This window comes from Chlorella variabilis (assembly GCF_000147415.1).
Source record: "Chlorella variabilis unplaced genomic scaffold CHLNCscaffold_4, whole genome shotgun sequence".
NCBI lineage: Eukaryota > Viridiplantae > Chlorophyta > Trebouxiophyceae > Chlorellales > Chlorellaceae > Chlorella > Chlorella variabilis.
This window is the reverse complement of record NW_005435084.1, coordinates 254,136-265,085: the sequence shown is the minus strand read 5'-3', so window position 1 is coordinate 265,085 and position 10,950 is coordinate 254,136. Positions and strand designations below refer to the sequence as shown.

The 10,950-nt window shown below is 71.4% G+C and overlaps 3 protein-coding genes across 3 annotated transcripts; 1 reads left to right on the top strand and 2 right to left on the bottom strand.

The window, feature by feature from the left end:
• Window positions 1-114: 114 nt before the first annotated feature.
• On the bottom strand, window positions 115-2,649 carry CHLNCDRAFT_34303 (hypothetical protein). The gene is made up of 7 exons (XM_005849934.1): window positions 2,464-2,649; window positions 2,154-2,322; window positions 1,674-1,801; window positions 1,238-1,421; window positions 971-998; window positions 559-709; window positions 115-320 (listed from the first exon to the last, which is right to left on the bottom strand). The coding sequence occupies exons 1-7, from the start codon at window positions 2,599-2,601 to the stop codon at window positions 291-293; spliced, it is 828 nt and encodes a 275-aa protein (XP_005849996.1). The 5' UTR covers window positions 2,602-2,649; the 3' UTR covers window positions 115-290.
• Window positions 2,650-2,825: 176 nt separating this feature from the next.
• CHLNCDRAFT_141923 (hypothetical protein) lies at window positions 2,826-4,089 on the top strand (the record flags this gene model as incomplete). Its single annotated transcript, XM_005850186.1, has 3 exons — window positions 2,826-2,894; window positions 3,259-3,393; window positions 4,012-4,089. The coding sequence occupies 3 exons, from the start codon at window positions 2,826-2,828 to the stop codon at window positions 4,087-4,089; spliced, it is 282 nt and encodes a 93-aa protein (XP_005850248.1).
• Window positions 4,090-4,904: 815 nt separating this feature from the next.
• On the bottom strand, window positions 4,905-10,775 carry CHLNCDRAFT_141922 (hypothetical protein; the record flags this gene model as incomplete). Its single annotated transcript, XM_005849933.1, has 13 exons — window positions 4,905-5,399; window positions 5,581-6,781; window positions 7,000-7,081; window positions 7,313-7,496; window positions 7,728-7,844; window positions 8,032-8,116; window positions 8,311-8,525; window positions 8,829-9,057; window positions 9,244-9,305; window positions 9,520-9,735; window positions 9,962-10,070; window positions 10,277-10,388; window positions 10,568-10,775. The coding sequence occupies 13 exons, from the start codon at window positions 10,773-10,775 to the stop codon at window positions 4,905-4,907; spliced, it is 3,315 nt and encodes a 1,104-aa protein (XP_005849995.1).
• Between the last annotated feature and the right edge of the window lie 175 nt (window positions 10,776-10,950).

The window sequence follows — 10,950 nt, the reverse complement described above, 5'->3', positions numbered from 1 at the left end:
GTGTGCGAGGCTCTTGCAACTACCACGCTGTGTCCCCTGGTGTGCGGCGTCTTGATCCCAACCACTGTAGCCTCACTGCCAGCAGCGTCACGGCAATCCTTGCTGGTGTGGCCTGAGCTCAGAGGATTAACACCTGGCAGGGTGACCGAAAGAGAGGGATGAACAGGAGGGGGCGGCAGGGAATAAAAAACAGTGTTGTGCAAAGAATGGTGCCGGGCACGGCGCGAGCTGCTACTGCTGCTGCTGCTGCTCCAGGAAGCCTGGTTGCGCTCACGTCTCGCAGGGCAGCTTCACTTCTTGGGGCTGGGGCGCTCCTTGACCTGCGGAGCGAGGGTGGCGGGCAGCAGGCGCTCATGCTGGGTGCCAGCTCCCGCTCAAGCAACACCAGCACCCTCGGGCTATGGGCGTGCGCTTGTGCAGCTCGCCACGTGTCGCGCGCAGCCGTCCTGTCGCCGCCTGCCACCGTCCGCCTGCTGGCGCCCGCGCGGGCCAGCCCACCACCCTCCCCCCACCCCGCCACCCCGCCGCCCACACCCCAGGGATGCTGCAGCCGCGCACCTCCACGCCGTTGCTGCCTGCGATGATGCACACGTCCACCATGTCGAGGAAGAGGCCGTGATCCACCACGCCCTCCAGCGCCAGGATGGCGGCGGAGGCGGCTTGGGAGTCGGGGATGGGGGTCTCAAAGTACAGGTCAACGATGTAGTTGCTGCAGCAGTGCAGGCGTGGCAGAGGGCACAATTTAGTTGCTGCAGCAACAACAATGTGGTTGAGGCAGAGGGGCGGCGAGGCGGCGGGTGGGGACGGACAGGCAGGCCGGCGATGTAGGGGGAAAGGGGGCAGCAGCGGGGTGCAGGTGGTGCGGGCCGGGCAGGTGATTGTGGGGGCGTGGGAGGTGGGGGTGGGAGGTGGAGGACGCGGCAGCTGCCGGCAGCTGGCTGCCGCCCTGCCCCTCGCGCCGCCCACGCACCTGTTGTCGGTGACATATGGCGCGTCGCCTGCGGCAGGGGGCAACAGGTGGCATGCCGGGCAGGCTCGGGGGGCAGCAGCAGGCATGCCAGGCAGGCTCAAGGGACAGCAGCAGGCATTCAAGGCACAGCGACGCGCTACACCCAGCTCCTAAACACAAAAACGCTCCGCGCCCAAACGCAAGCCACACCGCTGCCACCGCCAGGCCCTGCTGCACGCAACAAAGCAAGGAAGGGAGCGCGCCGCCGCCGCCGCCGCCGCCGCTCACCCTCCATGCGCAGCTTGGCCACGCAGCCGGCCACCTCTGGCAGCGCCTGCAGGCGCGCCAGTGTGTACTTGTGGCAGAACTGCACAATCTCCACGGGCATGGCCAGCTTGGAGCCGCCCAGCCCTTCCACCAGCTTGGAGTCGTCCACGATGCACACAAACTTGGCGCTGGCCATCTCAACCATCTGCGGCGCGGGGCGGAGGGTGCGGGCGTGGGGGTCGGCGAGGAGCGGCACGGCATGTTGTAGGTTGGGGAAGGGTGGGATGTGTGTGTGTGAGTGTGTGCCCGTGCGCTTGGGAGTGTGCGGGCGGGGCACGGCAGGCCCGCCCAAGCGACGCTGCCGCCGGGCCTCGGGAGCACCGGCCCGTCCCCGCCCGGCTCGGGAGCGGCGTGCCGGGCCCCTCCCGACTCCCCCGCCGCCGCCGCCGCCGCGCACCTTCTCGCGCAGCAGCGCGCCGCCGCGGCCCTTGACCACATCCAGCTGAGGGTCCACCTCATCAGCACCATCGATGGCAACATCCAGCTTGGGCTGCTCGTCCAGGGTGGCCAGAGGGATGCCCAGGCCTGGGGGAAGGCAGCAGGGAGGGAGGGCGGCGGCCAGGGGCTGTGAGCGGGCTGTGGGCCGGGCAACTGCGCAGCGGCCCTGGGCCAGGCCGCCCGGCGCAGCCGGGCGCCTGGCCGCCCGCCGCAGCCGCAGCGGGCGGCCAGGCGCCCTGGGCCAGGTCGCCCGCTGCGGCTGCGGCTGCTGCTCAGGGCGCGGGCCCGCGCCCCTGTGCCTGCCGCTGTGCCCAGGCTCGCAGGGCCGGTGGCAGCCGCTGCTGGCCCCGAGTTGCAGAGGCGCTCCGCTGCTCCGCATCCCAGCCGCGCTGCTCCGGAGCCCCGGCCGCTGGCCAGAAGGCGAGCAGGCGAGCCTCACTCTTGGCCTGCTCGTAGGTGCGCACGGAGGTGGGCACGCCCACAATGTCCGTGAGCTCGCCGCTCTTCAGCAGGGAGCCGATGCGGTCGACGGCAAAGGCGGCGGTGGAGCCCGTGCCCAGGCCCACCACCATGCCGCTCTTCACATACTCAACAGCCTTCCAGGCGGCCTGGGAAGGAGGAGGAAAGGAGCAGGAAGAGAGTTCGGGGACGCCGGGGGAAGCGCGGCGGGGCTGGCGCGGCCGGCGGGAGGCGGGCAGGCGGAGGCGGCGCCGCCGGGCGGGCCGCGGCGGCGGCGGCGGCCCACCCACCTGCTTCTTCAGCTCATCCTGGTCCAGCTGCGCCATGGCGCACACACGAGCGGCACGGGCCGCCACGGGCTTGCGGGTGAAGAATGCGCGCTGCACGCTGCACTTGGCAACCTGCTGCTGCACCAGGGCGGTGGACATGTTAGGCTGGGCGGCGCTGCTGTGCGGCGATGAGCGGTATGGATCCACAGTAGCAGCTCAAGTGCGTCGCGGGGGGCGATGGCTGCGCTCCAGGCATCGGGGTGGGCTGGGTCGGGGTAGAAGGCACGCCCCGAGCCACCGGCCCCAAACCTGCTGGCAGGCGCCTGGGCGGGTCCTTTTCGGCCCCGTGCATTCACCTGGCCGCCTGGGAGACCGTAGCAACCATGTCTGGCCGCGCAGGCATCGCCGTGGGCCTGCAGAAGGGCCATGTTGTGACGAAGAAGGAGAAGGCCGTACGTCCGGCGAGCCGCAAGGGGGTGAGTCTCGCTGCAGAGCGGCATGCAGGGCGGGATTGAGGTCTGGCAGCCGGGGCGGCGCACCAGCACGGCGGCGGCGGGCCCTATGATGCCAATAGTGATTTCAAGAGCCTCTGGGAGGCACGACAGCGCCTCTGCGGCGTCCCTACCAGCGGCGGCCCCCATGCAGCCGATGCGGCCTGGGGCCTGTTTGGCAGGCCGCAGCACGTCGAAACCCCCGCGGCTGGCATTTTGGAGCGCCGGCAGCCCCGCAGGCGCGGCAGCAGCCGATTGCCGCCTCCCCGCCGCCCGCCCCCGCCCACCCTGCCCTGCGCACGCCACTGCCTCGCCCCCACTGCAGCGTCAGTCCAAGCGCGTGAAGCTGGTGCGCGACATTGTGCGCGAGGTGGCTGGCCAGGCGCCATATGAGAAGCGCCTTATGGAGCTGCTGAAGGTTGGCAGGGACAAGCGCGCGCTCAAGGTGGCCAAGCGGAAGGTGAGGCCCACCCCTGCTTTGCGGCTTGCCCCCTGTCCTGCTGCTGCTGCTGCGCCATGCTGCTGCTGCTGCTGCTGCTGCTGCTGCTGCTGCTGCATCGTTTGCTATTGGTGCCGCGTTTTTTGGTGGCCGCCGCCGATGGCGCTGCTGCATATACGGCAGCGCACGCCCAGCCTGGCCGTACCAGCCGCAGCAATGGCCGGCGGGGCCAGTGCCAGGGAGCAGCGCGATGGCAGCTGGCGGCGCTTTTCTGGGTGGAGGGCGGCAGCCGGAGGGAGGCGGCACATGCACGCAGCTGCGCAGCGGCATGCCACAGGCGGCATCCAGGACAGGCTGGAGCTGCAGGCGTGGCGCGGTGGCCGCCAGCGGCGCACCAGCCAGGGCTGGCGCAAGCCGTTTGGTGCCCGACCAGCAGCAGCAGGCTGCCCACCCACAGCTGGAAGCGTGCAGCCCAGCGTGGTGCCCAGCAGCAAACGCTGCCCCGTGCGAACACTGCACACATGCGGTCCCGCTGCGGCACCACAGCAGCCTTCCTCTGCCCGCTGCCGCTGCCAGCTGCGCACCATGTCGCTGAAAACCGACCCCGGCCGGCCTGCCCTCCCCTGCCCCCGCCTGCAGCTGGGCACCCACAAGCGCGGCAAGGCCAAGCGCGAGGAGATGTCGGCGCTGCTGCGCAAGATGGCGGCCAAGAAGTAGGGCGGCAGCTAACACCTCGCGGCAGCTGACACCTTGCGGCAGCATCCCCTCGGTAGGGATGTAACACATCACCTCTGGCAGCCCAGGCATGCACCGATAGCTCTCCAGGACCCTGTGCGAACAGCGCAGTGCAGTACAGTTGCAGTACAGTGAACAGCGTCCCTGGCAGCGCCAGCTGGTGGAAGCCCTGGCAGCGTGGCGGTCGGGGGTGCGCCTCGCCAGGTGGGCCCAGCCCCGGGCCACTCTTCTGGTGGCGGGCAGGCGCTGTTGGTGGGGTGTTTACTGGGCAGCAAGAGGCGCTGGCACGTGTTCGGCAGCAGCTGCCTCTCAAGGGCAGGTCGGTGGTTGTGGTGGAAGAACAGTGGGGGAGAGGCTGGGTGGCAGAAAGGGTCGGCGGTAAAGGGGAGCCAGCAAGGCAGGCAGCAAGCCGGCGCAAGGCGGAGCAAGAAGGGGTCAGCACTGCTTAATACAAAGATAGCACGGCAAGTAAATTCATACCACGGCAGGGTAGCAGGTTATCAAGACCAGGTCGAAGCAAGGGAAGGGTTTGGGACCAAAGAATGGGGGTGGGGTATCCAGTGTCGCAGCACACCGCCCACTCACAAACATGGGCGGCAGCCTGGGCAGGCCTGCCTCGCCGCGGCGCGGCACCCAGCGACAGCACGCTCAGCACGGGCTCGCGGCCAGGCTGGCACAAGCAGCGGCAGGGCTGGCTGGCGCTGACGTGTGTGTCTGCCGGGAGGGGAGCTAAGCTGGGCCATCACACCGGCTGCGCAGCAAACTCGCCACACAACCGGCTGTCCAGCCGACGGCCCTCACTCCAGCAGATCAGAAATGAGGCCCATGTGTGCAAAGTCGTCAAAGCCGGGCGACTCCAGCGCCGCCGCCGGCACATCCACCGGCCGCTTGCTGCCGCCGCCGGGCAGCGGGCTGGTGAAGCTGCCTGCCGCCTCCCGTGGCAGCACCACCGCAGGCGGCCGGGCGTACAGGCCCTCTCCGCTGGCACTGGTGCCGCTGGTGCCGGGCCCCGCGGCCGCGCCGCCGCCGCCATTGGCCACCAAGCCGCCGATGCCGTCCACGCTGTTGCGGCCGCTGCTGCCACCGCTGGGCGCGCCGCGCGGGGGCGCTGAGCCGCCGCTGCCGCTGCCCATGCCGAGCGATGACATGGCGGCCGCCAGGCTGGCGCTCATCACCGCGTTGCGGTAGGTGGCGGCGCCGTTGGCCGGCGGCGGGCCCGCGGGCTCGCCCGCTGCCGCAGCCGCGTACCCCGTGTGCTTGGGGCCGCCAAAGCTGCTGCCGGCGGGATTGAACTGTGGGCAGGCAGGCAGGGAGGGAGAGGGAGGAGGGAGGGGGGGAGGAGCCGGTGTGAGGCATGCAGAGGGGCGGTGTGCCGGGAAGGGCGGGCTGGCGGGCGCCCAAGCACATGCACGGTGCGGCACACAGATGTGAGGCATGCATGATCGATGTGGCTGGCAGGGCCCGCCTCCCCACCTGCTGTGCGGCGGGGTTCATGCTCATGGGTATGCCTGCCGCGCCGCCGGTCCCGCGCGCCAGCGAGGGCGAGCCCTGCTGCCGCAGCGCGGCCGCCGCCGACAGCGGCTGCTGAGCGTGCTGCGCGTGTCGGCCCGCCGCCGCGGCCCCGGCCGCCGCCCGCGGCGCCTGCTGCTGCGACGGCGGCAGGCGCTGGCCGGCGGCGGCGGCGGCGGCGGCGGCGGCGGCCGGGGCGGGGCCTGGTGGGCTGTGGCTGTGGGCTGGCATGGCGGGCGCGCGTCCCGAAGCCGCCGCGGCGGAGCCGTGAGCCCCCAGGGGCCCCAGGCCATTTGCCCTGGCCTCTGCAGGCCCCGGGTCGCTGCCAGCCGATAGAGGGCGGTCTGCCGAAGAGCTGCGGCGGTGGTGCGATGCCAGCGAGGCGGCCGAGGCGGGCCGCGAGCCGGCCCCGGCTGAGCTGGCAGCCGCTGAGCTGGCAGCCGCTGAGCTGGCGGCCACTGAGCTGGCGGCCGACGCCGCCAGCTGCCCCTCCAGCTCCCCCACCCGCGCCTGCAGCGCCGCCAGCTGCGCGTCCTTGGCCGCCAGGCGGGACTCCATCCACGCCAGCTGGCGCCGCAACGCCTCTGCCTCCTCCTCCGCCTCCGACACCTCGCTGCCGATGTCCGAGGACGCGCTGAGCAGGCTGGAGTCCTCTGTCAGCAGCGAGGCCGCGGCGGGGGTGTCGCCGCCGCCGCCGCCGCCGCCATCGCCGGCCCGACCGCCGGCCGCCGCCGCCACGGCCGCCGCGGCCGCGAGGCTGCCAGCGGCCGCCAGGCTGCCTGCCTCTGGGGTGGCGGCCCGCGAGCTGGGTGCGCTGGGGGGCGTGAGGGTCCCGGCGGAACCGCCGCCACCGCGGGCAGAGGGCCCCGGCCCAGCCGCCGCCCCGCCGTCCGACGCTTCCGACAGCGCTCTACTCAGCGGCGCGGGCCCTGCAGCCGCGCCCTCGCTGCCGCAGCTGCTGCTGCTGCGGCTGCTGCTGGCGGCCTCCGCGGCCGCCGCCGCCGCCTCCTCGGCCGCCTGCTGCTGCTGGTGGCGCGCCGCCGCCGCCTCCTGCTGCTTCCTGGCGCGCCGCGCCGCCTCCTGCTGCTGCCGCTTGGCCTCTGCCACCTGCTTGGCGGCAGCCCGCTGGCGCACCAGGTCCTGCTCCCGCTCCGCCTCCTCCTTCCTGCGGGCAGGAGGAGAGCGCAAACACGGTTTTCAGGGTTTAGGGAGCGTAAGCGCCTCTTCCCTGCATTTCGGAGCGCGCCAGTGCGCCGGGGGCATGCCGCAGCGCAGGCGGCGGGGACCACAGGCCCGCCACCCTACGCATGACATCGTCCGTGACGGAGCAAAAGCCAAAAGCGGCGCCAGCAGCAGCAAGCTCGTCGCCCTGGCGCGCCGCACCTGCGCCGCTCCTCTGCCTCCTGGTGCCTGCGCAGCAGCTCCAGCCGGCGCGCCTCCTCCTGCTGCTGCCGCTCCGCCTCCTCTGCAGCAGCAAGCGGCCAGCCAGCCAGCCAAGCAGCAGCGGGCCCATCAGCAACACCCACGGCACCTCGCCAAGCAGGTCGCAGCAGGTCGCGGCCTGGACAGCAGCCCACACCGGCCCTGGCTATAGCCGGACCGGGCAGCCGGGCAGGTGGATGCAGATGTACACACGTAGTACACAGGCAGTACACATGCAGTACACACGCAGTACCACGCGCCGCCGCCGCCTCACCCGCCTCCTTCTTCACCCGCTCCGCCTCCTTCTTCCGCTTGGCCCGCTCCTTCTTCTTGGCCCGCCGCTCCCGCTCCGCCTCGGCCCGCGCCGCCTGCCGCGCGCCCTCCTCCCGCTCCCGCTCCTCCTCCTCAAACAGCAATGCCTCCTGCCGCTTGATGACCTCCGCCTCCTGATGCGCAGCCTGTGGGGCAGGCAGTATGTTTCTTGTTGTCAATAGACTGTTGTTGTTAAAAGAAAGGGGCAGGCGGGGAGGTGGGATGAACGCAAGGCCAGGCACGGCAGCGGCGGCGGGCTGGGGCAAGGCCGTCCCCTGCCACCAAACACCCTCCTGGGCCTCCTCTGCCCAACGAAGCCAGGCCTGCAGCCTGCAGCCGGCACCCCCAAGCCCCAGCCCCAGACCCCCAGCACCCACCTCCATGTGTGTGGCGGCGATGTGCGCGGCGGCAAACATCTCCACGCAGCGCCGCCCCAGGTCTGCCAGCCGCCACTCGTCGCGCTCAATGGCGTCGCGGCTGCACTCGCCAGCCTCCTGCGGGGGCACGGGGGAGCGGGGCGGGGCAAATGGTGTGTTGGCTGGGGTCAATGGCAGTCACGCGAGAGGCCAAACAGCAGGTGGGTGGGTGATGGAATGAGCGCCGACGGCTGGCGGGTGCATCCCCCCAACAGCGAAGGAGCAGCGGTAGGCGGAGGCACGCGGGCCCCCGGCCGCGCCGCACCTGCGCCGTTCGCAGCGGCAGCTCCCCCTGCTGCTTGTCGGACTGGAAGGGGGGGATGACGTCGGCGAGCGCGCGCTCCAGGATGCTGCACGGCAGCGAACGCGGCGCCAAGCCAAGGGCACTTGAGCTACACCCTTTAGGACTCCCCGCGGCGTGCGGCTGCGCCCCAGACTGTGTGTGTGTGTGTGTACCCGACATGCCCGCCCCGCCCTCCCTCCCATCCCACTCCCACTCGCGAGCAGCGCACAGGCCGCCACGCAGCCGGCACGTCCGCCGCACCTGACGGCATCCCCCGCGAAGAAGAAGAGGCCGCGCTTGGCGTCGAGGAGCACGCCCGCAGGCTCCCCGCCGCCGCCGCCGCCGCCGCCGCCGCCTCCCTGCTCCTCCAGGCGGCAGCGGCCCACCTCCTCCAGAAGCTTAGTGCCGCAGTAGAGGGCATCCATCACCAGGGTGGAGGTGACCTCCTTCTCATTGAAGAAGCGCTTGACCACGCCCTGCAGGCCAACGCACCCTCCAGTTTTCGTTAGGGATTAGGGTTGAGGAAAGCGCGGCGCCGACCGTCGTGACTGCCGCCAGTAAGGCCAAGTCGAGGGGCCAGCAGAGCCAGCAGGCAGGCCCGGCGGCACGCCAGGGCCCAGCCAAAGCCAGCAGGCTGGGCAGCGAGGCGTGGCACGGCGGCCGGCGGATGCCTGCTCGGCGGCCTGGCCAGCGCCCGGGCGGCGGCCGGGACTACGGCGAGGGCCTGCTGGGGAGCCGCGGCGCGGCCGGCCAAGGCGGGCCGGCCACAGCGGGCGCACCTTGAGCACCGCGGGCGCCGGCGCCGCCGCCAGCTGGCGCTGCCGCTCGGGCTTCAGGCGGCGCCAGAACTGCTTGAAGCCGCGGCCCTCCTCCAGCAGCCGCTGCAGATATTCTTTCTTCTCCTCCACAAACCGCCGCGCGATGCCCTCCACGTTGGCGAGGTACACCCGTACCAGCTCCCGACGGTACTGCCCATCCAGGCACCTGAAGGGAAGCTGCGGCCGGTCCCTGCACGGAGCGCCACAGCAGGGGTCCGCCAGGCCGGACTCGGCAAAAGGGCACGCGTGGCGGCCTGCGCCGCCAGCCGGTGCCGCGCACCACGGCGGCAGCACGCGGTGGCGGCTCCCGGCGGCAGCAGGACACACAGGGGCGGGCAGCTGTCACGTCCATGGGCTCTGCCTGGTGCCCACCCACCTGATGACCTGCACCTGCGCCTTGATCACCAGAGTGTCGTCAAATGTGAAGCCATCCAGCACCTGCACACACACAGGGCGCAGCGGGGAGCAGGTTGCAGCCAGGCCACAGCCCAGGCAGGAAGGCAGGCAGGCAGGCAGGCAGGCAGGCGGGTCTGCCGAAAACCCAGGCTGGCGAGCAGCACCCAGCAGCCCCACCCAGCTGGCAGCCAGCCAGCAGCCCGGCAGGCGCTTTGGGGGCCTTCCAGCCAACTCCGCGCCGCGCTGGTGTCCCCACAACCAATGCGCAACAGCACAAGAGCCTATCTCTGGACAACAAGCAGCAGCCCCGGCAGGCGGCCCGCAGGCTGCAGCCCTGGCAGGCGGCGCGCCGCGCCTTGCTCAGCTCCATGAACTTCTTCCACCCCCAGTCGTGCTCCTTCTTGCAGAAGCGGTGCAGCGTGTCGCTGTACTTGGACTTCTTTGGGTCCTGGTTGACCACGGCAATGGTGAACTGCAGGGGCGGGGCGGGGCGGGGTGGGGCGCGCAGGGTGGCCGCGGGCGCACGGGACGCATGGGCAGGCGCAGCAGCAACTCCGCGCAGCATCTCCCCGAGCCAGCCAGCCCACGGGCCCAATCCAGCCAGCACCCTAGTCCCCGCAGGCAGACGGCAGCCCGCCCCGGCGGCGCCGCATGCGCGCGGCGGCGAGCAGCGGCGGCGCCGGCACTGCGCCTGGTACCTGCGCAAAGTGGCTCCACCCGGGCAGCAGCTTGTCGTAGTCAGCGACGCAGAGGAAGAGGGAGAGGTGGTTGGCCACGTCGCAGCCGTGCGGGTAGACGAGGAGGTACCTGCAGGCGGTACCGCAGCACCGCCGGTTGGTACCAGGGTGCAGGACAGAGCCTGCACCCACGTGTGCGGCCTGCTTGCAACGGCACGCTGAAGCCATCCAGCAAACAGCGGCGCAGGGCCTGGCAGCCGCCAGCATAGCGAGCCATCCGCGGCAGCACCCGCGTCGCAGGCGCCACGCAGCAGCGGCGGCCCGGCTCTCACGCACCACTTGTAGCTGCCCACTTCAAACATGTTGCTGCGCAGCTCCCGCTTGCCGTTCTCCCCAAACTTCTCCAGCTTCCAAGTGAACTTGCCGTACAGCTCCTCGGTCTGGGGGCCTGCGGCGGGCAAGCGGCGGCGGGGAGCAGGAGGCGTCGCCGGCGCGTCCTGTGCTGCTGCGAGCGGCCAACCGCGGCTGCGCTTGGCCCAACGGTGCACGCCTGCAATCGCCGCGGCAGCTCCCGCTGCAGGGAGGGCAGCGCTGCCTGGCGGGGTGCAGGCAGGCGGCGCGCCTCACCCTCGTCGTCGTCTTCGAGGAAGGAGGAGCAGGCGGCGATGCGGTCCACCACCGACTGCCTGCTCCTCCACTCTATCGCCTCGGCGGTGTCTGGGGTGACGGAGAGCACGCCATCAGCAACTGGGGGCCCTTTTGCTGCTGCAGGCGCGCCAGCCGTCAGCGCCTCCCGCAGGCGGGCCTGCGAGCTCTTGGAGCTGCTGGATGACATGCACTCGTCCTAAATCAAGCCTCGCCTGCAACCCAGCCCAGAGGGCGGGCGGCTGCCACTGCTGCCTGCCCGCTCTGCCGGGCTGCTTGGAGGATGTTGACGTAATTGACAGTCCTGCAACTGCCAGTACCCAACCTGCTGCCTCCAGCCTACGCCGCCATGAGAGTTTTCGCAG